The 22,993-nt window shown below is 44.3% G+C and overlaps 1 protein-coding gene across 1 annotated transcript; it reads right to left on the bottom strand.

Annotated features, from left to right (window-relative positions):
- Nucleotides 1-8,814: 8,814 nt before the first annotated feature.
- Nucleotides 8,815-21,036, bottom strand: SERPINA11 (serpin peptidase inhibitor, clade A (alpha-1 antiproteinase, antitrypsin), member 11). Its single transcript, XM_011951530.1, has 5 exons — nucleotides 20,986-21,036; nucleotides 16,379-17,024; nucleotides 14,569-14,842; nucleotides 11,120-11,267; nucleotides 8,815-9,160 (listed from the first exon to the last, which is right to left on the bottom strand). The coding sequence occupies exons 2-5, from the start codon at nucleotides 17,019-17,021 to the stop codon at nucleotides 8,957-8,959; spliced, it is 1,269 nt and encodes a 422-aa protein (XP_011806920.1). The 5' UTR covers nucleotides 17,022-17,024; nucleotides 20,986-21,036; the 3' UTR covers nucleotides 8,815-8,956.
- Nucleotides 21,037-22,993: the final 1,957 nt, after the last annotated feature.

The raw sequence follows: 22,993 nt of genomic DNA, 5'->3' as shown, positions 1-22,993 counted from the left end.
GTGCTGACGAGTTGATGGGTGCAGCACACCAACATGGCACAAGTATACATATGTAACAAACCTGCACGTTATGCACATGTACCCTAGAACTTAAAGTACAATAATACAAAAAAAAAAAAAAAGAAATATCACAAAGGCTGTCAAAACCACAACTTTGCACAAAGACCAGTACAATCTTATTTTAAAAAATACTTCTGTGACAACATTTGCTCAGCAACTGCCTGTTTAAACTTGGACTGACACTAGCCTTGTTATTAATCCTGGTAACCATAAATAATTATTTCAGAATAGCTTATAAGGCTTTCTTCATTTTATCTTTAAAAACCCTTGTCTTCCTTTGCTCCACTGAATATGCCCACAGAAATCCCCATGGCAATACTCATTCCCCAGTAAACTTATCTTTGGAGAATCTGCTTGGTTTTTATTTTGCATATGTTAGGCATAGAGATGCTTTATAAAGTTGAGGAAATTCTCCTCTATTCCTAGTTTACTAAGACTTTTTATTATGAATGGGTGTTGAGTTTTGCAGCAAGAAGGCCCTTGGCAGATGTGGCTCCTTGATTTTGAACTTCTCAGTCTCCAGAACTGTGAGGAAACAAATATCTGTTTGTTATAAATTACTCAGTCTTTGGCATTCTGTTACAGCAGCAAAAATGGACTAAGACACCTACTCTCCCACAACTCTTCCTCAGCCCAGACTCAAGGGAGGAGAGGGGCACTGACCTGCTTTTAGGATGCAGCAATGAGCCCAAGTTATCTTTGTATTATTTAAACAATTAGTAGTCTGAACTTTTATATGTGTTTTAAATTGGTAGCCTACAAACTGATTTCAGGACTCAGATTTTGGAATTTTGCCCATGGGTGCAAGTCCCATGGGTTCAAATGTCAGTGCAAAGATGTGCTCTCATCTCCGGCTCTCTTTCCACACGGAAGAAAGTTCAACCACCTCATCACTTTCTGACATCCCCATATAACTGTTAATAGAGTAGTAAGTCAGTCCTGGCCAGAGCCCTTCAAACATGCTCGGTCATTCCTTTCTCTGACTTTGTGGGAAGGACTTTCTGTTTTACACAAGCAGCCAGAAGAAGACAATCGCCACATCACACATTCAGCATGAAGCACTGGGGCAAATGTATTCTTTCTAACTCTGTTTTCTGGTTACATTTTTGTCTCACATTCCTTCATTCCTCCACCTGACACTGGCTTTCTATTTTAGACCACCTTAATAGGAGGATCCAAGATTTGGGTTTGGGTTTTGTGGAGAATAGTCTCCTTGGATCTCAGGTATATGTCAGGGGATTCAGCTCAGCTGGCCAAGGTTTTGTGAATGATCTTGGTTCAAAGCCATAGCCAGCAATACAACTGAGATGGTTTGGCTATGTCCCCACCCAAATCTCATCTTGACTTCCCATGTTCTGTGGAAGGGACCCAGTGGGAGGTAATTGAATCATAGAGCAGGTCTTTCCTGTGCTGTTCTCTTGATAGTGAATAAGTCTCACAAGATCTGACAGTTTTTTAAGGAGGAGTTCCCCTGCACAAGTTCTCTCTCTTTGCCTGCTGACATACATGTAAGGCATGCCTTGCTCCTCCTTGCCTTCTGCCATGATTGTCAGTCTTCCCCAGCCACGTGAACTGTAAGTCAATGAAATCTCTCTCTCTCTCTTTTTTTTTTTTTTGTAAATTGTCCAGTCTCTGGTATGTCTTTATCAGCAGCATGAAAATGGATGAATACAGCAACAAACCTCGGATTCCCATTTGCCTTTTTCACTTTGTTCACACACCACCATTGGGAAACTCCTGGAGAGGTGGTACTGTGATTTGGAGTAGGACACAAGTGCTTCCAGATCCCTGTCATATTACAGTCTTAACGGCACACCGGTTTTTAACACATGCATGAATAAAGACAAAATATAAGCCCTATTCTACAATATTGAAAGATCCAGAAAAGAGATAACAACCTATCTTACTACCAAAGATCACCTCACATAGTAAGACATATATATATATAATATATATTACATGTATATAGAATTAACTCACAATTTTGGAGATCAGCAAGCTCAAAATCTGCAGAGCTAAACTAGGAAGAGCCATTGCTCCAGTTTGAAGGCTATTAGGCAGGAAAATTATCTCTCACGTGGGGGAAGATCAGCCTTTTATTCTATTCAGGTCTCCAACTGGTTGGATAAGGCTGGCCTGTATTACAAGGGTAACCTGCTTTGCAAAGCCTACTAATTTAAAGATTGATTTCATCCAAAAACACCCTCACAGAAACACCTAAAATAGCGTTTAACCAAAGATCTGGGCACTGCATGGTTCAATCAGGTGACACATGAAATTGCTGTCACATGGGGTTAGTACAGCCAGCACAGCATTACAGACTGGGGTTTCTTTGCTCTATTAAGAAAGCATCTGGCTTCTGACTATGACAGAGAAGTTAGTGTCAGATTAACTCTTTCTTAGGAAAATTATAAAAGACAAATACAATATAAAATTTAGATGGCTGAAGGTACTGGAGCACAATGAGGAATGCTATAACTTAAAAATTGGGAGGAGATTCCAGAGAGAGGAGAACTGCACTGAGGTGAGGCTTACATTTGCTGCTGCTTTTTTCCTGTAGGACTTTTGCTGGTTTTAAGTCTGAGGCATAAAGGTGAACAGAAGATAGTCACTTAGAGCAGGAGTCCCCAATCCCCCAGGCCATGGACTGATACCAGTCCGCGTCCTGTGAGGAACTGGTCCACACAACAGGAGATGAGCTGCAGGCTAGCAAGCAAAGCTTCATCTGTATTTACAGCAGCTCCCCACGGCTCACATTACTGCTTGAGCTCCACCTCCTGTTACATCAGCAGTGGCATTAGATTCTGATAGAAGTGTGAACCCTATTGTGAACTGCACATGCAAGGGATCTAGGTTGTGCACTCCCTATGAGAATCTAATGCCTGATGATCTGTCACTGTCTCCCATCACCCCTGGATGGGACCGTCTAGTTACAGGTAAACAAGCTCAGGGTTCGCTCTCACTGGTACTACTACATTATGGTGAGTTGTTTAATTATTTCATTATGTATTACAATGTGATAAGAGCAATAAAGCACACAATTAATGTAATGTGCTTGAATCATCCTGAAACTATTCTCTGCAGCACTGATCTGTAGAAAGACTGTCTTTCATGAAACCAGTCCCTGGTGCCAAAAAGGTTGGGGGCTGCTGGCTTAGAGCCTTTAATAGTGACAATGGGTTGGAGAAACAAAAATTGGAGTTCAGAGTCAACAAGTAATTAGGATTCAAGGGATCAAGTTTCCAGATAAAAGATAATCATGATGAAGCAGATGCAATATCCTGCATGCAATTTCCCTTCAAGGTAATTTTCTGCGCCGTAAGTGATGCATGCATGGGATGAGATATCAAGTAATTATGCCAAAGCCACCTGCTAGAAGGGCAGAGATTTTAGCAGCCTCACAGAATGAAAGAGACAAAAATTGGTGTATAAACATGTTAACGGGGAGGAGCCCTCACAAATAACCCAGGGTCTCAGTTGACATCTCCCAAAGATAACATTATAGGGGTAAATCCCAGGAGAAATAAACCAGACCCCCCCAAAGGACTGAAATCCATCCTTGGCTGAATCAAAGTAATCTTTTTATACTCAATCTGCCTGAGAAGAAAATCAAATCTCCTCTTGAGGAAGATAGTATTACCCAAAGCCACATAATTTTTGATGCACACTGTGCGGCATTTGGTGAAAATGACCAGGCATTCCAGGTAACAGAAAAACCGATTAAACACCAAGAGAACAGCATAGAATAGACTATAGAGATTCACAGGTAATCAGATATTGGAGTTATCAAACACAGGATTTAAAATAACCATGACTGTTCTGTGTAATAAGATGGAAGAAAATATAAAGAACTTCGTAGAGAACAAAAATGCATGAAGAATAAAATAAAAACCCTAGCACTAAAAATTAAAATAACTGAAATTAAAAGTTTTATAGATTTATTTAAAAGCAGATCAAACATAGCAGAAAAGACTACAAGTATAAGATAGGCATGTAGAAAACATCCAGATGACACACAGGAAGAAAAAAGAATAGAAAATGCAGAAAAGAGCGAAGGAGACAGGGCACATCACGAAGACATCTGATATATGTTTGATTGTCCCAGAGAAAGAAGAGAAAATGGAATAGAAGCAATTTTTAAAGAGATAGTATCCATTTTCCAAAACAGACATCGAGTCGTATATTCAAGGTGTGTGAACCCTAACATTAATTAGGATTAATTAAGATTAAGATTAATTAGGATTCATACATGGAAAACGATACCTAGGAATGTCATTTGAAAACAATTGAAAGACAAAAACAAAGAGAAAAATGTTAAAGCAGCCAAAAGGAAAAATGGATTACCTGCAAAGGATAATAATAGTAATTACAGATAACTTTTTAACTCAGACAATGAAAGCCAAAATGGGTGACATCTTTATAACACTGAAAGAGAGCATCTGGCTATCTAAAATTGTGTGCCCAGTGAAAATATCCTTCAAGCATGAAGGCAGAACAAAGACGTTTTCAGATAGATCAGTCTGGGTTAGGAAAACAGAGACACTCCAAATACTCTGTGAAATAAAAAGTTTTAATATAGGACTTGAGGCTTATATAAGTGTGGGAAGAGAAGGAATGAGGCAGCTGGAGAAACAGTCACCAGCCACTGTAGCCAGAATTGGTGGAGTGGGCAGGAAAACAAACATTGAAAGCAAAGCTAAACAACATAAGCAAATAAAATGCTTCTATAAAACAAAGCTGGAGGACTTGACATAATGTCGAGACTTATAAAGCTAGATTAAATAAGACAGTGTGGTATTGACACAAGGAAAGACAAATCATTCAATAGAACTGTAAATAGACAGTCTAGAAACAGACCCACCCATACATAGAAAACTTTAAAGATCTCAGCTCTGTTCATGGCTAGAATAAAGCAAATAGAAATTTTACAAATATTTTCTTTCTTTTTTTTTTTTTTTGAGACGGAGTCTCGCTCTGCCGCCCAGGCTGGAGTGCAGTGGCCGGATCTCAGCTCACTGCAAGCTCCGCCTCCTGGGTTTATGCCATTCTCCTGCCTCAGCCTCCCAAGTAGCTGGGACTACAGGCGCCCGCCACGTCGCCCGGCTAGTTTTTTTTTTTTTTTTTGTATTTTTTAGTGGAGACGGGGTTTCACTGGGTTAGCCAGGATGGTCTCGATCTCCTGACCTCGTGATCGGCCCGTCTCGGCCTCCCAAAGTGCTGGGATTACAGGCTTGAGCCACCGCGCCCGGCCACAAATATTTTCATGGTCTCTGTGAAACTCATGGAACCTTGAGGTGGAATGACAGATACCAGTGTCCCCAGTGATATTTTCATTACTTGGCCCTGTGTGTTCATATAGGCTGGAACTGGCCAGGGCATTAGTCCCAACATTCCAAGCCACTTACCTCCACTCCAGGGTCAAAATAAGTATACCGGGGACTCAATGGCCTTACAAAGATGGTTCAATTCCACCAGAGAGAGCATTGCAAGATCTCTGAAAATATAAATTTTAGGTGGCTGTTAACTTATCTTGAAAATGGTCCGTTTTTCTAGGTGGTTAAAAGGTTGGAGTGTAAATACATCTGAAATGTATGCTTATGGAGACTCTTACCTAATTCACAGATGACTGAAGGAGACATCTCAGGGGGGAAAAGGAGAAACAACCCAGTGAACAATCTCTAACAATGATGCTTTTCTAGAGAAAATCACGTGGTTCTCCTTCACATGGGCCTCTGCAATTTCAGCCCTGATCCCTGGGCCAGCATTCTCCCACTTAATGCCATAGTGTCATAGCTAATGTTCCTGCAGCAAGAATGGTTCTGTTTTCCAGACGTCACCTTTAGTGCCCAGATAAAGCCCCTGAGGCCTCTCCATCAACACTTTTGGGTTTTGATGTGCTGCCTTCATGGTTTTGCTGGGGGGTAGTTATGTGGCCAGTGACCACTGGGGGGATTTTGACATTACCTGGCACTGAGCTCTACTCTGTGGGAGGAAAGAGTGCCCTTGACGGTGGGAGGAGTCAAAAGATGGGGCCAGAAGGAAACTTCATTGAGCACCTAGTGTATATCAAGTGCTTAATATTTCACATTTATGTCTTCATTTGATTTTTACAATTCTGTAAAGCAAGGTTTACACTTTCCATTTTGCAAAAGAACTTGAGGCACAGAGGGGTTGAGCAATGTGTCCAAGGTTGTCCAGCCAGCTGAAGGGTGTGAGATGTCACTAGAGTCCAGGGAGCTTGCCTCAACTGGCCTCCCAAAGAGAAGGGAAGGCAAGAGGCCAAAGAGAGAGAGTGCTGTCTACACAGCTTGGAGTAGAGCGGGGTCTCTCTCACTAAGTTCTCTCCCAAAACTGAGTGTACTTTTATACCATGTCCTTCACCAGGCTGCTTTCTTTCCTGCCTCTGAGTCTTTGTCATGGAATTCTGCCACGTGGCACAACTTCCCCTCACAGCATTAAGGTAGAAAAGGTTTTACTATTTATCCTATGCTAGTGTCTGTACCAGAACACAGAAATAAACAACAAAGGGCACATCCCTGTCCTCAATCAGTGCTTCTTAAACCACCAACTTTCCATCCATGCTTCTGGGTCTTTCCCTAGAAAGTCTTCCCCAGATGCTCCTGCTCTTGTGACTTCTTCCCTCTCCTACTTCCTATGACCCTGGGAGTTGGATCCTTGCAGTGTGGCAGCCAACGAGGCATGGCTGAAGGGCTTTTAAGTTGTGCTCACAAAAGGAAGTGTGGCGTAGAGATGAAACAAGTGGGCTACAGAGATGAACAGCCTGGGTTCAAATCCAGGCTCCAGATATGCTAGCACGTTGTGCTTCCGCTTCCCCACCCGTAAGATGAAAATGTAGCAGTGCCTCCCTCCTATGACTGTTGGAAATAGTAAGTTTACGGACATCTGTCAATTGCTTATATTGGTGTCTAACATTCAGTGAACACAAGACATGTCTCAATAGTGTGTTCCCTAGGCAGCACTGGGTGCAGAAGACGGAAGCCTTGAAGGGTTGGTCCATACCTCCATGACAGTTAATGAATATCTTTAGACCACTGACTACTTTGGTCTCAATCAAATGCCACTTTCTCAGAAGAGATGACAGGGAGGGATCTTTCAGTTGCAGTTTTCTTTAATTAAGAAGGATGATTGTGGAGACATTGCAGCCTTGGGCTTAAATCCAGCTTTGCCACTGAGCAATCCACTTTGTCACCATCAGGGGCCAGCTGACCCTTCATGTGCACCATAGAGACTTTCCCGGGCATATTCTTAACCAGTCCTTGCTGACCAGTCCTTGAACAGTCCTTGCTGTTGTCATACAGTACATATTTCACTTACTTGTTTTGTTTACTGCCGGGTTTCCTCTGCTAGAATGTAAGCCCCATGTAGGCAGGACCCATCATCTGTTTTGTTCACTGCTGCATTCCCAGTGCCTGGCATAGGAGGTGTTTAATAAATCTGCATTGAAGCAGTGGATGCATGTGTTCTGATCACCCTGCATGCAGCATGGTCGGTGGTCGAGTGGACCGCATGTTGCCATCCTGGCTGGCCCTTACCCTGGCTTCACCCTACTCATTCTTATCTATGCCCAGTTGACAGATGACTTCCCCATCACTACTTAGTCCATATCCACATCTGCCCACAGGCCTACAGCTACTCTCCACTGTCTACAAGACCACACTCACACTCACTCCACGGGGACCTAAAGCCTCCAGCCTTTTATCTCTGAACACCTCTCTAACACTGCCTTCCACCATGACCCTACCTGAACTTTCCTTGGCTGCAAAGCTGGTTTTCTCTCATTTTATTGGAACATACCTTTTCCCTCTCTTTAGCCATTGCTTTTGCCGATCACATCTCTCCTCTGCCCTCTCCCAGACTGTCCTACCCTTTTCTCTATTTAAAGCTTACCTGGTCTTCAGGATCTGAGCCTCACCTCCTTGGAGTAGGGTCAGGAGTTTCCACCACTGTAACACTTTTTTGGGATGGCTCCTTCCTAGACACTGACCACCTATATCCTACCCTCTGGTGTGTTTGGGCACGGAGTTCATTGTAGTGATGGGTATTATCGTCCAAGTGGTACACACAAGCAGCTGGGCATCTCTTTCTGCTTCCCCACTAGTTTCAAATGAATGTCTCTTGGAGGGGCACACGAGGGGGAGTAGGACTTTCGATCTCTAATGGAGGCTCCATCGCAACTGAATATGGCCCCCAATTCACCCCGCTGACCCTGCCCGACGTCCGTCATCCCTCCTGGCCATGTTTGCCTTCCTGCTTTCTTTGGTCTTTGTGTTGCCCTGGGCTCTGATGCTCCGTTCTTGCTGCTTGAACTCGACCTCCCTTCAGACTGACCCATGATTACGCCGGCCCATCCGCACACCTGGTTTTCTACATGGGGTGTAGTTTGGAGCCCTGACGCAGGTCCAACCTCCTCTTGAGGGGATCTAGCCCCTGATGTCTGGGCGATGACATTTTAGGACAACCTCTCTTGTCTGTACAGCACATATTGGCCATTATGAAGGGAGAAACTTGCTTATTCCTGCTGATGACCTCTGTGTTTTTCACTCTGACCCTTACCCGAAGGACGCTCAGCAAGTATCTACAATGGCGGCAGCAGCGGTGGACGTCTCCTGGGAGGCCGTAACACGAGGGTTGTTCTCATTTTCAACTTTCTGAGCACAGTTAACACCAGATTTGAGACAATTGTGAGTGAGTGGCTAGAAGCTGGCCCTCCCTTGTAAGCATTGCTCTTTAGTGTTCACAGAACCCAAGGTCAACTTTATTAGAATCTTGGCACACTGATGAACTGGTTCACATAGCAGCCCCAAGATACAGGCTGGTGCTGGCCTATCTGTTTGGTCCAGGGCGAGATAAGATAACCCCTGGCCTCCCACCACGGTTACCCTGCAACTGGGTTGACAACTTTTCCCAGGAACAGTAAGCTCTGGGTGGTCACCTCCCAAAGGAGCAAGAGGAAAGGCCTGTTGAAGTGGGCACGTGGGTCTGACATGGTGTTCAGAGATGGGGGCTGGGAGAGGAGGCCTGAAGCAGCCCCGGCCTCGGTCCCCTTCTCACTCACGTCCACCATCGCCTTGTGTGACACCTAGAGGACAAGAGGGGATGGAGACAGCATCAGTTCGGGCGCCTTCAAGGAGAAGACACTGCACATCCCAAGGGTTTACACCGACATCACCCATCACTCTTTAATGGGGAGACAATAGGGCCTGAACTAGAGGGCTGCTAAGCAGGTACCAGGTTGCAAAACCCAAAAACAACTTTTAGGAGCATCTCTCCAGCCTCTGGGTATACCTGTGGCACAGGCCTTGTTGTCATTTTCTGCTACAAGCTCCACATAATCTCTCTAAGTCTCGGTTTCTCATCTATAAAATGGCTCACTCAGCTTAAATCAATGATGTTCAGAAAGTGCTCAGCATGTCTGATGTGCCAAGCCTTCTGCCAACCTCTGTGCCAGAAGCTTACCTTTTTCAGCCTCATTTTCACACTACTTCCTAGGAAGAAAGGATTTTGAGGCTTGAAAAAAGTGGATAAAACAATGGCCTTGATGATCCCCTTCAATTAACTAAAAAGCTGTATTAAAAGATAGATCTAGCATTTAAGGTCAGTGTGAAAAAAATCCTTTTCTTTTTTTCTTTAAAAAGCTAGGCCAGGTGCAGTGGCTCACGCCTGTAATCCCAGCACTTTGGGAGGCCAAGGCGGGTGGATCACCTGAGGTCAGGAGTTCGAGACAAGCCTGGCCAATATGGTGAAACCCCATCTCTACTGAAAATGCAAAAAACTAGGCAGGCATGGTTGTGGGCTGTAATCCCAGCTACTTGGGAGGCTGAGGCAGGAGAATCACTTGAACCCGGGAGATGGAGGTTGCAGTGAGCTGAGATTACACCATTGCACTCCAGCTTGGGTGACAAGAGTGAAACTCTTTCTCAGAAAAAGAAAAAAAAAAGCTAAACTACTTCTTTTCCATTTTTGTTACCTCTCCAATGTACACACATACACATGCACACACATGCAAATATGCACACACACATATGCACGCATGCACACGCATGCACACACACGTGTATGTGCACACAAGACTCTGTCTCCATTGCCTTGGGTGCACATTCACCCCCTCAGCTGATCTTTCCCAAATAAAAGACAGAATAATTTCCTTATGAAGTTTCTAATGAAGCCTTAAATGGTAATGGACAAGTCTATCCTAAAACGAAGTGGACAGCTGAAGTTCAGGGAAAGGCCTTTGTGTCTTCTCTTCTATGATGAATGCATTGTTATTTCCAAATATGAACTCTCTCTTCCCATTAGAGGGTTATCGGTCCTTGACAGTTCCACAAGACTGGCAGTGCCGCCTGCAGGGGGAGACGATTGGGACTGTGGGACTTGCTTCAGCTGATGGCACGTGAGTGGCCATGGCACAGGCTGTGTGGGGAGACAAGTGTTTAGAGCCATGTACACATCTTCTTTTGCTTTCCTCCCCTGGTATGAAAATGGTTTGCTCCAAACAGGGGCTTCTTTAACCTACATCCTGGAAGGGAGATGCGTGCAGCAGCCCTGTGGCTGATGGTAGTGACCTGCTTCTGACAGGTAATATGACCAGGAAATAAGCATTTGTTACAGTAAGGCACTGAGATTCTGGGATTGTTTTGTTACTGCAGCAAAGCTGACTGATGCACCTCTAGTTCATACCTCACTACCCTCTAGAGCTATAACAAAGGCAGGTAGAGTTTCACTGCTGCCCTGGAAGGAGGTATCAGGAATCAAAATAAAGCTATCCAACACCTGGGGAAATTCTGGCTGCATGGTTGACCCCAAATGACCATCAATTCTATTTAGAACCCTGTATTCCTGTCCTGAAGAATAGAAGGAACCTAAGGAAGGGGAGATAGAGAAGGAGGAGCCCATGAAATGAAGCCTTAAAGACTGTGGTATTAAATAGTTTGCATAGGACAAAGAACAGAGAACTTGACTTTTAAATGTTCCACATGCCAAAGGAGAAACCTCCTCCCTGCCCCCACCTGCCCACAAACATCCATATTCACCACTTTACCCTGGAGATGGTTTTGTTGAGCTGCCCAGTGACTCCTGAGAAGTTAGCTTCTAAGTTGAGTATGTTGGTGAGACCAATTTGGGGAAGTATGTCTTCCAGGTTATATGTTCCAGAAATTGAAAACCTTGGCAAGTGCAAATCCAACAGACTGGAGAGAGAAACACACAGAGAAATGGTGCTGTCTTGTTATATGTGCCACTCTTGCTCTGTATGTTGGCAGCCTGAGCTGTGGGGGAGAGAGGCATTTCCCAGCATGAGAGGCAGCCAGTCTTCCCATGACACTGTTCACTACGGTGGACCATTCCACTACCCATACCAACAGCTCCCTTCTCTTTGTTCCTTCTGGAATATCTTGTGGCTGGATCTGAGAACACTCCAGGCACAGCTACATGTCTTTGTCATCTTCATCACATTTATAGAGGGCTTTCTAGGTGTCAGATATTGGCTATGATTTTTCAAGTCTGAACTGATGGAATCCACATCATGACCACATGAGGTAAATACTGTCAACATCTTCCCACTTCCATATCTGATACATCAGCAAGTTCTGTTGGCTCAGCTTCTGAACTAGGTCCTAAATCCACCTCCTGGCATCCCCTAATACAAGCAGCCATCGTCTCTCACCCGTCTCCGCTTCAGGTTCCTCATGTTTGTTAAATGGCATGTTTGTTAAATGGCATAGTGATGCCCCCTCCTTGGGGCTGTTGCGAGGATCTGATGGGAGATCATGTGTGTTGGGCATACGGCACAAATGAACTCTCGCTCCTGTGTTTGGGGCATCTTTACCATCTGATTGCGACATTTCCCGGGGTTAAGTTCAGAAATTTCTTTGGATCCACAGCAAATCTGCCCTTTCTCTCTGGTGCTATTGTTCTTTTTAATTATGATTTGACAGCTACCCAGGCACCTGAAAGCATGACTAGTTCATGATCAACTTGAATACTTCTGCCTCAGAAAATTGAATTCAGGTTAGAGAATCGTGGCTGGTTTGACTCCTGGGCAATATGAGGGTCTGGATGCCTAGTTGAAGTAGGAGGACATCTAGAGCTACTTGACAAGTTTCCCATAGGCAGCACGTGAGTGGGAAGCAAGCCCCAGGCCAGTGGGCTGGGGGGTGGAGTAGAGTCTAGTGGGGCAAGGGTCTGACACAGAGCCCAAAACACAGTGGGTGTTCAACAACTGTAAATGAATACATACACGAATGGTGTGCCAGGAAGTGCAGTTCCCCTTGGCAAGCTAACCTGCCTCACGTCTGAATGGAATGAAACATGGCAGAGTCTAAAATTCTTATATCTAAAAGCCCATACAAATGGCTACTACGATATTGTAACTCTCTGGCACAAGGAATATCTGAGATTTAGAGGAGTAATTTGGGTCAGTTTTGCTTTTAGAATGTCAAAGTGGGAAGAAGTCAAACCAAACCCTCCCTGAGGGAAAATCTACCGGTCTAGAAGAGTCTATGGTAGTCCCTTCTGTGATGGGGGCAAGGAGAAGTCTCACCCCAAAGGAGCCAGGGACTATGGGGCTGAAATTAGCAACTGACTAGAGCCGTGGAGCTTCATCGACAACAGGAATAATCCCTTAAATGCTGGCCTCTCCCCTTGGCCTGTGCCTCCTATTTGGTGCTTTAATCTCTGCCCAAACACAGAACACCTTCTCTATCCTTGGTACCTCAGTGTGAATAGGGTGCTGAGAGAAGCCACCTTTGGATATGTGGGTTGGCTGGTGCCTACAAGGTTGTGGTGGATTCAAGATCATCAAAAGGTGGCATCTATGTGCCCTCCCCTTGAATCTGGGTGGGCTCTGCACCACCCACCCATTGGCTCTGCTACCAATACAATGCGGCAGAAGTGCCATTATGCTGATTTTTGGGCCTAGGCCTTACCAGAGTGGTAGCTTTCATTTCCTGCCTTTGAAATATTCTGTCTTGAAGACCCTAGCTCCCATATACCAGTATTAGCTATGCTGAGTTACTGAACCTCAGCTAGCCTCATGGAGACACTACCTGCAGAGAGAGATGCCTCCCAGCCTTAGTCTCCTCCAGTCAGCCCAGCACAGGCACCAGACACATAAGTGAAGAGTTCAGTGGCTTCAGCTCCAGCTACCATCTACCTCAACACATGAAAACTGCTCAGCTGAGTCCAGTTAATCCATAGAACCAAGGAGGTGATTGTCTTAAGTCATTCAGTTTTGGGGTGGCTTGTTATGCAGCAAGCAGTGAGTAGAACTCAGTACCAGATTTCATCTCAGAGTACCCCATAAAAGAAGATGCACCCCCAAGAAAGTACTAGCTGGTGAAAGGGATCTAGGGAAACTAGAAAAAGCTGAAGCTGTGATGAAACTACAAACCAAAAAGCGAGTGAGACGGGAAATAGTTTAGAGATCACATAAAACAGGAACTTTAATGTTGACAATGTTCTTGATATTTAATTTTTTAAACATGTTTTAATTAAAATAGAAGCACCCTTTAACAATCTAATGATAATAATAATTTTTTATTAGAGATAGGATGTAGCTTTGTTGCACAGACTGGAGTGCAGTGGCACAAGCATAGCTCACTGTAACCTCGAATTCCTCGGCTCAGGTGATCCTTTTTCCTTGACCTCCCGGGTAGCTGGGATTGTAGGCATGCACCAACATGCTCAACTATATATATATATCAACATCTTCCCACTTCCATATCTGATACATCAGCAAGTTCTGTTGGCTAAGCTTCTGAACTAGGTCCTAACTCCACCTTCTGGCATTCCCTAATACAAGCAGCCATCATCTCTCACTCATCTCCGCTTCAGGTTCCTCATGTTTGTTAAATGGCATAGTGATGCCATTTATACATAAATATATATATATATATGTATATATATATATATATATATATATGTTTCATTTTGTATCACGGCAGAGTCTTGCTATGTTGCTCAAGCTAGTCTCAAACTCCTGGCCTCAAGTAATCCTCCCACCTTGGCCTCCCAAAGCACTGGGATTATAGGTCTGAGCTGCTGCACCCACCCATGATTATTTTTCACTGTCTTTGATCTGATTTTTTGGCTGCACTTAACCACCTTCTGGTAGTGAATTGTTAAGGGGGGGTGCGGTGGTGAGAGGAAAGCAAGAGGAAAGGAGATGGGGACCAGATAGACACCAGGAAAGTATAACAACAGTCAATTCTTGGTAAACACTTCTTGTGCTCCACATACCAATCTGAGTTCTATGTTCTCTAAGGGTAGAAACTCAATGAATCCACTGAGCAACCCAATGAGGCAGGTATAATGTCCTTAGTTTTACAGTAAAGGCCCAAAAAAGGTGAGAAAATTGTCAAAATCACACAGTTAGTAAAGGACAAGATGGTGAGCCTAATCGAGACCTTGGGCTTTTGCAGCTGGAGTTGATCAAGACCTACTGGGGTTCTTGAGCAAGGTCAGCTAGCATCCTTCTGCTGTGACACTTACCTGGGCAGGAGCAATTGGCCCCATTTTCTCAGGGTCTCTGGCTGCAGAGCGGCCTCCACCTGCTTCATTTTTCCAGGGTCAGGGAGCACCAGAAGCGCCAGGGCATTTCCTCTGTATTCTATCTGGAGGACGGTGCAAGCCAACTCCTGGTCATAGAGGAATCTGTGCATTTCCTTTTGGTGCATCATGGACACCCGGAGAGAGGTCCTGTCATCCACAAAGAAACTTTCCTGCTTCTGGGTCTGGTAGCGACTGAAAGGGTGCTTCCACTTGGCTTAGGACACAAAACCCGTAAGGCCATGAGAACGCTTTTCAGGAGAGCACCTCTGGGTATATACACACACAAAACCACGCTTCCTCTTGGCTATGCAAGTATATGGCAAAAAAGTGGAATGGATACAGAGCCAGGAGACCAGAATTTAGGCCTCAGTCAGGCCTCTAGGACAAGTCACCAGTGCTTGAGCCCTAACAGCCTATGATTTTGTTCCATTTCAGAGGAACTTAGCTTCTAAGAAGCTGAAAGGTATTTTTCCATCTACTAAGCACCTTCCATGTGCTAGACATTATCTCTTTAAATTATCATAAAAATTAATAAGAAATAAGTATTATTATTCCCATATCAGGGATGATCAAACTGAGTCTTTGTGAATGTATTTAAACATACTGATTTGCAGAGCTGGGAGGACTGACTGTGCAGCTCAGGTTGCTTTTGCACACACTGAATTAATCCCTCTCAACCAAACTGCCTCTGGACAACAACCTTCTACAGAGATGCTCAAGAACTCCTTCCTTCACCCACCCACCCCAAATCCCTAATCTTCAAACTGAAAACGGAAAAAGAATTCAATTAATAAAACGTCTTGCATTAGGCAAAAGCCCATTAAGATGTAGTTAGAAATGCAGAATTTTGGGGTCATGGTTACATTCACATGTGTAGTATCTTCTCTCTTACTTCTTATAAATCTGTCCCCACAAACACCCTTTGCAAGCACTGGTCTTGATAACAGGAGAACTGGATCATCCTGTCCTACATACCCACACCAAATCAGTGACCAAGTATTGCTGATTCAGCCTCCAAAACCACAACATTATTCAAACCCACCATTCTACTTACTTTGGACCACTTTGAAAACCTCCCAACTTGTCTCTCCTTTCTCACCTTTTCTCCCTTCCAAACCACCTTCCAAATTGTAGCCAGTCTGATCTTCCTAAAAATATGTAATCCTATCACTTCACACTTAAAACTCTTTGGCAATTCTAAGGTTCCCTGAATAAAGTTGGGAACCCTCAACGTGGCTCTGTTTCCCTCTACATTGCAACTCTTGGCTTCTTGCTATTATTCTGCTGTTGTGTTTGATGTTCTATCCCAATTAAATTTTGTTTCAGTTCTTTGAAAATGCAATGATATCTCTTTTCCCTGGACCTTTAGATATGCTGGGTTTTTGCAACCTGAACCCTCTTTGCCCCACCTCTCCCAAGCTTTTTCACCTGAGTGGATAAAACTCACTGTCATGCCTTAGCTTGGGTGGCTGTTTTTCCAGGAAGCTTCTCAAGTCTGGATGGGTGTCTCTTTTGGGAACTCTGTGGGACCCAATGCCTACGCAAGGAGAACATCACCATCCCACTGAGTTATTTTGCGTCTGTACTTATTTCCAACCCACATGGACTGTGGCCAGGCAAGGGTGGGAAAGCTCTATCTTATTCATAGATTTCCCCAAGTGGTTAGCAAAGAACCTGTTAGCTGGCTCTCTGCTGTAAGAGCATTTACCTGCAGAGGCAGTGGCAATAAGTCTGTCTGAGCAAGCCTCACCTTTGAAGAAGATGTAATTGGCAAGAACCATGAGCGTGTCCTGGCTGAACTCTGGGAGGCAGTCCACGACTTGCCCGTATGTTTGCCTTCTCACATAGTCATTAATCTGCCTCCCAGTTGTAACAGAATCTGTGAAGTTGGCAGAAAAGGCAAAAGCTCCATAAAGCTCCTTGATGCTGTCCAAATAGTGCTGCCGAGGCTTTAGTCGCTTGTCTAGGAACAGGGAGTTTCCTACTTTTAGTTCGAGTTTGGGGCTGGGCAGGGCAAGGGTGTAGAGGAGGCTCCGGAAGCCCTGGTGGATGTTGGCTTCTGGGGTTTCTGTGAGGTTGAATCCTAGGCCCTCCAGGATCAGAGCTGAGGTGTCAGCTTGAGCCCCAAGAGAGAGCAGGGCCAGGGTGGTGGAGATGCTCACCGGCGAGAAGAAGATGTTTCCAGGGGCGTCTGCTGCCAGCTCTTTGTACAAACGCAAAGCAAATTTGGTAATGGTGGGTGTGATTCTGCGGTAGGCGGGGGCTGGCTCTGAGAGCTGATGCCCAGGGGGTTGAGGCCCCTGCAGACTTTTATCTCCATGGGCAGGAAGGGATTGACAGTGGACAGAGGCCAGGATCCCTGTTCCCAGTAGCCAAAGCCAAGCTGGCCCCATTCTCTGAAAACAAGAGGGTGAACATATCACTTTTCTCCATAAATAATGTCACAATGCTCTATTGCTCATCTCACAAATCCCACCTTCACAATGTGCCCACAGGGCTGCCATGAGGGGCACTAAAGAAGACAAGGCGGTGGACAATTAGGATTCTGGACACTTTCTTCTAAGGCTTCAGTGAAGGTAGCAACCCTTTATCTGCTTTACATATAGATTTCTAAGATTTTGTTGAGTAAAAGTCTCTGGGCTATAAAACAACAATAACAACAACAACAGCAACTCCTGGCCAGGCATGGTGGCTCACACCTGTAATCTCAGCAGTTTGGGAGGCTGAGGTGGGAGGATCGCTTGAGCCCAGGAGTTTGAGACCAGGCAGGGCAACATATGGAGACTCCCCTCTACAAAAAGTTTTTAAAAATTAGTTGGGTGTAGTGGAATGTGCCTGCAGTCCCAGTTACTCTGGAAGCTGAGATGGGAGAATCACTTGGGCCCAGAGGGTGGAGGCTGCAGTGAGCTGTGATTGCACCACTGCACTCCAGCCTGGATAACAGAGTGAGAATCTGTTTTAAAAACAACCACCACCACCACAGCAAAACAACTTCCATAGTCTAGCCTCCCTCCCTCTTTTCGTTCGTTCCTTCCTTCCTTCTTTCCTTCCTTCCTTCCTTCCTTCCTTCCTTCCTTCCTTCCTTCCTTCCTTCCTTCCTTCTGTCCTTCTTTCCTTCTTTCCTTCCTTCTGTCCCTCCCTTCCTTCCTTCCTTCCTTCTGTCCGTCCTTCCTTCCTTCCTTCCTTCCTTCCTTCCTTCCTTCCTTCCTTCTTTTTTCTTTCTTCTTTCCAGTCATTCTTTCAATCATTCATTAACTTTCAAGCATCTACCTGGTCCGAGAAGTGCACTAGGTCCTCATTATTTAGTGGGGGAAAGAAGTAAACAAAATTTCAGATTTCCTAGAGTTTAGGGTTTAATTGACACTAGCTTAGGTGACACTCAATAGCTAAATAAGCAAATATATATGTGATGACAAGTTGAGAAGAACATGCTTGGAACAAATGTCCTGGCCACGCTGCCAGTGATGTTAGGCCTCCCTCACATCCAGCATGGCTACTGACTATGATCCTGCCCATTGGAAAGGAAAGGATGATGTGCAAAGCTTCAGTCAGGCCTCAAGAGAAAGAAGAGTGCCCTCCCCCTTTCCAGTTGTTCATTAGGTGGAGTGGGGATTGACCATCTGGACGTGTGGATGAGGACAGCCCAGGAGTGGGTAGCAAAGTAGCAGAATTGATGGAGCCCAGAGGAGTGACGAGAGACAGGAACTCTGTCTCCATGTCTCTGTCCAGCCTCTAATATCTGGGATGCCTCTTGTCACATGCAGAGGCTGAAACCTCTATTTTTTTTATTGCTGCAGGGCTGTGGGGATGATATCTGTTATGGGCTGAATTGTATCTGCCCCAAATTCATATGCTGAAGTCTAGACATCTAGTATCTCCAGATATGATCTTGTTTGGAAATAGGGTCATTGGAGATGTAATCGGTTAAGATGAGGTCATTAGAGCAGGCTCCTAATCCAATAGGACTCATGTCCTTACATGAAGGAGAAATTTGGACACAGACAGCACACAGGGAGAATGCCATGTGAAGATGAAGGCAGAGATCAGGGTGATGCTTCTACAAGCCAAGGAACGTGAAAGATGGCCAGCAAACTAGGAGAGAGGCAAAGCTAGGAAAGGGGCCTGGAGCAGATTCTCCCTCACAGCCTCAGAAGGTACCAACCCTGCCAACCCCTTGATCTTGGACCTCCAGAACTGTGAGCCAAAAATATCTGTTGTTTAAGGTGCCCGGCATGTAGTATTTATTAAGATAGCTGTTGGAAACTAATGTGATATTTCTTGTGCTTTAAGTTATAGAATGTGCCAGAAGAGTCTTTAGTCCAATTCCAGGGGATCAAAGTGGTACAAGAGCAGGAAGACTCTTTGTTTTAGGGCCAGCAATGCAGCCTGAGATGGAGGGGAAACTGCAGTACAAACAGTGTTGTTTCTTCCCCCCCTGCCCAATGTTCCATGCTCTCCTTTCCCTTTCAGTCCCATCCCCCCACCCACCCTACACACATCCTCAGGTTCTTGCAGAAGACTCATGACCACATTGCTACTGGGACGCTCCCAAACCTTGATGTCCTCAGTAAGGAAGGCAGCCTTCTCTTCTCTCTTCAAATCCAACTCTTCCACTGCTCCATTCATTGCACAGCAGCTGTGCATTGCTGACCACCTCTATCACTCCTCATTAGTTTGTCCTGATAACATTTGTGTCTTAACTGGCACTTTCATATTTTTTTTTTCCCAAACCAGTGACTTCTGGATCAATTGCAAATGCTGTGACAGTGCAAGAGAGGTTATATTTTTGCAAAAGGTTTGTAGCCCCTGGTGCCCTGAATAGTCTGCCAAACCACAAAGGCCAGCTGTCAGGAGGGACAAATGTTGTCTCATTATCCGCTATGTTGAAATGCATTTGCTGGTCAAAGTCCTGTGGGCACATCCCCAAGGCTACGTCCTCCCTTTCTGCAGCACAGTATGTGTTCACTTAATGACAGCTCCCATACACTTCAGATTTTCTTTTGATTGAAAATTTGGAAGATGCAAATCAATTTAAAAATTGTTGTACCCCTGGGTAAAATAAAGCAACTGTGATGAAACTATTTCTGGTTTATTCTTTTTATCCCATTGAACTCAGCACCATTTTCTACCCCACTGCACCCCAAGGACCCCCTGACTTGCAAAGGACCTATTTCCCAAAGGGGATTGAATTGTAAATGAAGGGGCCTTGGAATCAAGGCTGTGCGGTAACTCACTGCCTGATATTGTGCAAAAGCAGCTCTCTGAAACTCAGTGTCTCCCTTTGCAAAATACAAATGGTATTGCCACCTCCTGGGTGTGGGGCCATTTCGGGATTATATGACAGTCAATGTACAAAGCTCTAGGCATGGTGAAAGTACTCAATAGCAATTTTTTTCCCTTTCTATCAAGCCTGGGGGTAATGAGGCCCAGTTCATGTCTTAATTCCTCTTCCAGAAAGATACCAGAGGAAAATTAAGAACCATATTCAAAAAGTATTCTCACTTATTAAGGGTTTATGAAGTGATAGAATATTACATGCATTGTAACACTGGCTCCTGACAAAGGCATGGGGAGGGGTGTGTGTAAAGAAGGTAGGGGTGACATTTTGGATCAGCTTAATGCCTGGTGGAGGAGTGCTGCTGGAGTTTAGCTGGGGAACAGCTGGGCTCCTGAAAGCTCTTGAAACACTCAGAAGAGTCACATTCAATGAAGAGTGGTCCTGCCCAGGTACTGGTAGTGCCCTTGTTGAGAAACACTTGCTTTGTCTTATTTAATTTAATCCTTATGAGAACCTCAAAGCACAGAGATTATCAGCCTTACTGTACACAGGGGGCAACAGATGCAGTGTTAGGACAAGCCACCTGGTGAGAGCAGGAGCAAGTGCAGATTCCAGACCAGAGCTCCTAAGCACCCTTTTCAGAGGACGGCTTCTAGTAAATTTGCTACAGCATCATTGCCATTGTGCTTTGGGTTGTATTGTTTCATTTTCTTGCCTAACTGCCAGGAATATTTGGGGTTCTTCTCTCAAAATTCTTGAGGGCCAAGTTTTCCATAAAAGGCAATTGAAAACCTGAAGTCCCTCCTTTAAGACTCAGAGGGAGTACATGGCTGCATTTCTTCTTCAGGGACTTACTTCTCCTATCCTTACCACCAAAGCCAGGAACACACACACACACACACACACACACACACACACACACACACACACAGAGAGAGAGAGAAAGAAAGCAAGAAAGAAAGGAGGGAGGGAGGGAGGAAGGAAGGGAAAGAAAGAGAGAGAGAGAAAAGAGAGAGAGAGAAAGGGAGTGAAGCAGTTGCTGCCCCTGCCCTCATTTTGGGCACAGGCAAAGTACTCACAGAACGAAGGCACTGAGTAGGGGCCCGGGTCTTCAGCACTGCATCACCTCTACCCACAGGAAAATGGTGTTTGAAGATCACAGCGACCTGGTCAATATTTGTCAGGTCAGTTCTGGGAAGTGATATGAAGATAATGCACAGCAAACAGGAAGGACTCTTTTTTTCCAAAGTATCTGGCCTGACTGCCTGTCCCACAAACAAATGGTGGATTGTGACTTAAGCCCAGGCTCAAGTTGAGAATATCCTGATGCCGGCAGCAGGTGGTGGTGTGGTTGCGGCTGGTGCCTGTGTCCGTGGTTGTGTGATCCAGGCTCTATTCTTTTTTTCCTAACTTTTTTATTTCCATAGGTTTTGGGGGAACAGGTGGTATTTGGTTACATGAGTAAGTTCTTTAGTGGTGATTTGTGAGATTTTGACGCACCCATCACCCAAGCAATACACACGGAACCCAATATGTAGTCTTTTATCCCTTACCCCCTTCCCACCCTTTTTCCTGAGGCCCTGAAGTCCATTGTATCATTCTTATGTCTTCTGATCCTTGTAGCTTAGCTCCACTTATGAGTGAGAACATACGATGTTTGGTTTTCCGTTCCTGAGCTACTCCACTTAGAATAATAGTCTCAAGTTCCACCCAGGCTGCTGTGAATGCAATTAATTCATTCCTTTTTATGGCTGAGTAGTATTCCATCGTATATATATACATCACAGTTTTTTTTATCCACTCGTTGATTGATGGGTATTTGGGTTGGTTCCACAATCTTGCAATTGCAAATTGTGCTGCTATAAACATGTGTGCAAGTATCTTTTTCGTAAAATGACTTCTTTTCCTCTGGGTAGATACCCAGTACTGGGATCGCTGGATGAAATGGTAGTTCTACTTTTAGTTATTTAAGGAATCTCCACACTGTTTTCCATAGGGGTTGTTCCAGTTTACATTCCCACCAGCAGTGCAGAAATGTTCCCTTTTCACCACATCCACGCCAACGTCTATTATTTTTTGATTATGGCCATTCTTGCAGGAGTAAGGTGATATCACATGGTGATTTTGATTTGCATTTCCCTGATCATTAGCGATGTTGAACGCTTTTTCATATGTTTGTTGGCCATTTGTGTATCTTCTTTTGAGAATTGTCTATTCATATCCTTAGCCCACTTTTTGATGGGATTGTTTGTTTTTTCTTGCTAATTTGTTGGAATTCTTTGTAGATTCTGAATATTAGTCCTTTATTAGATGTATAGATTGTGAAGATTTTCTCCCACTATGTGAGTTATCTGATTAGTCTGCTGACTGTTCCCTTTGCTGTGCCAAAGCTCTTTAGTTTAATTAAGTCCCACTTGTTTACCTTTGTTTTTATTCCATTTGCTTTTGGGTTCTTGGTCATGAAATCCTTGTCTAAGCCAGTGTCTAGATGAGGTTTTCCAATGTTATCATCTAGAATTTTTATAGTTTCAGGTCTTAGATTTAAGCCCTCGATCCATCTTGAGTTGGTTTTTGTATAAGATGAGAGATGAGAATCCAGTTTCATTCTCCTACATGTGGCTTGCCAATTATCTCAGGACCATTTGTTGAATGGGGTGTCTTTTCCTCACTTTATGTTTTTGTTTGCTTTGTCTACAATCACTTGGCTGTAAGTATTTGGGTTTATTTCTGGGTTCTCTATTCTGTTCCATTGGTCTATGTGTCTATTTTTATACCAGTATCATGCTGTTTTGGTGACTATGGCCTTACAGTATAGTGTGAAGTTAGGTAATGTGAAGCCTCATTTTAGTCTGGCTTTGGCTATGCAGGTTCTTTTTTGGATCCGTATGAATTTTAGTATTTATTTTTCCAGTTCTGTGAAGAATGATGGTGGGATTTTGATGGGAATTGGTTCTGAATTTGTAGATTGCTTTTTGTGATATGGTCATTTTTACAATATTGATTCTGCCCATCTATGAGCATGAGATGTGTTTCTATTTATTTGTGTCATCTATGAGTTTTCAGCAGTATTCTGCCATTTTATTTGTA

Source organism: Colobus angolensis, unplaced genomic scaffold (genome assembly GCF_000951035.1).
Source record: "Colobus angolensis palliatus isolate OR3802 unplaced genomic scaffold, Cang.pa_1.0 Scaffold32, whole genome shotgun sequence".
In the NCBI taxonomy this organism is placed as follows: domain Eukaryota; kingdom Metazoa; phylum Chordata; class Mammalia; order Primates; family Cercopithecidae; genus Colobus; species Colobus angolensis.
This window is presented reverse-complemented; position numbering and strand designations above follow the sequence as displayed.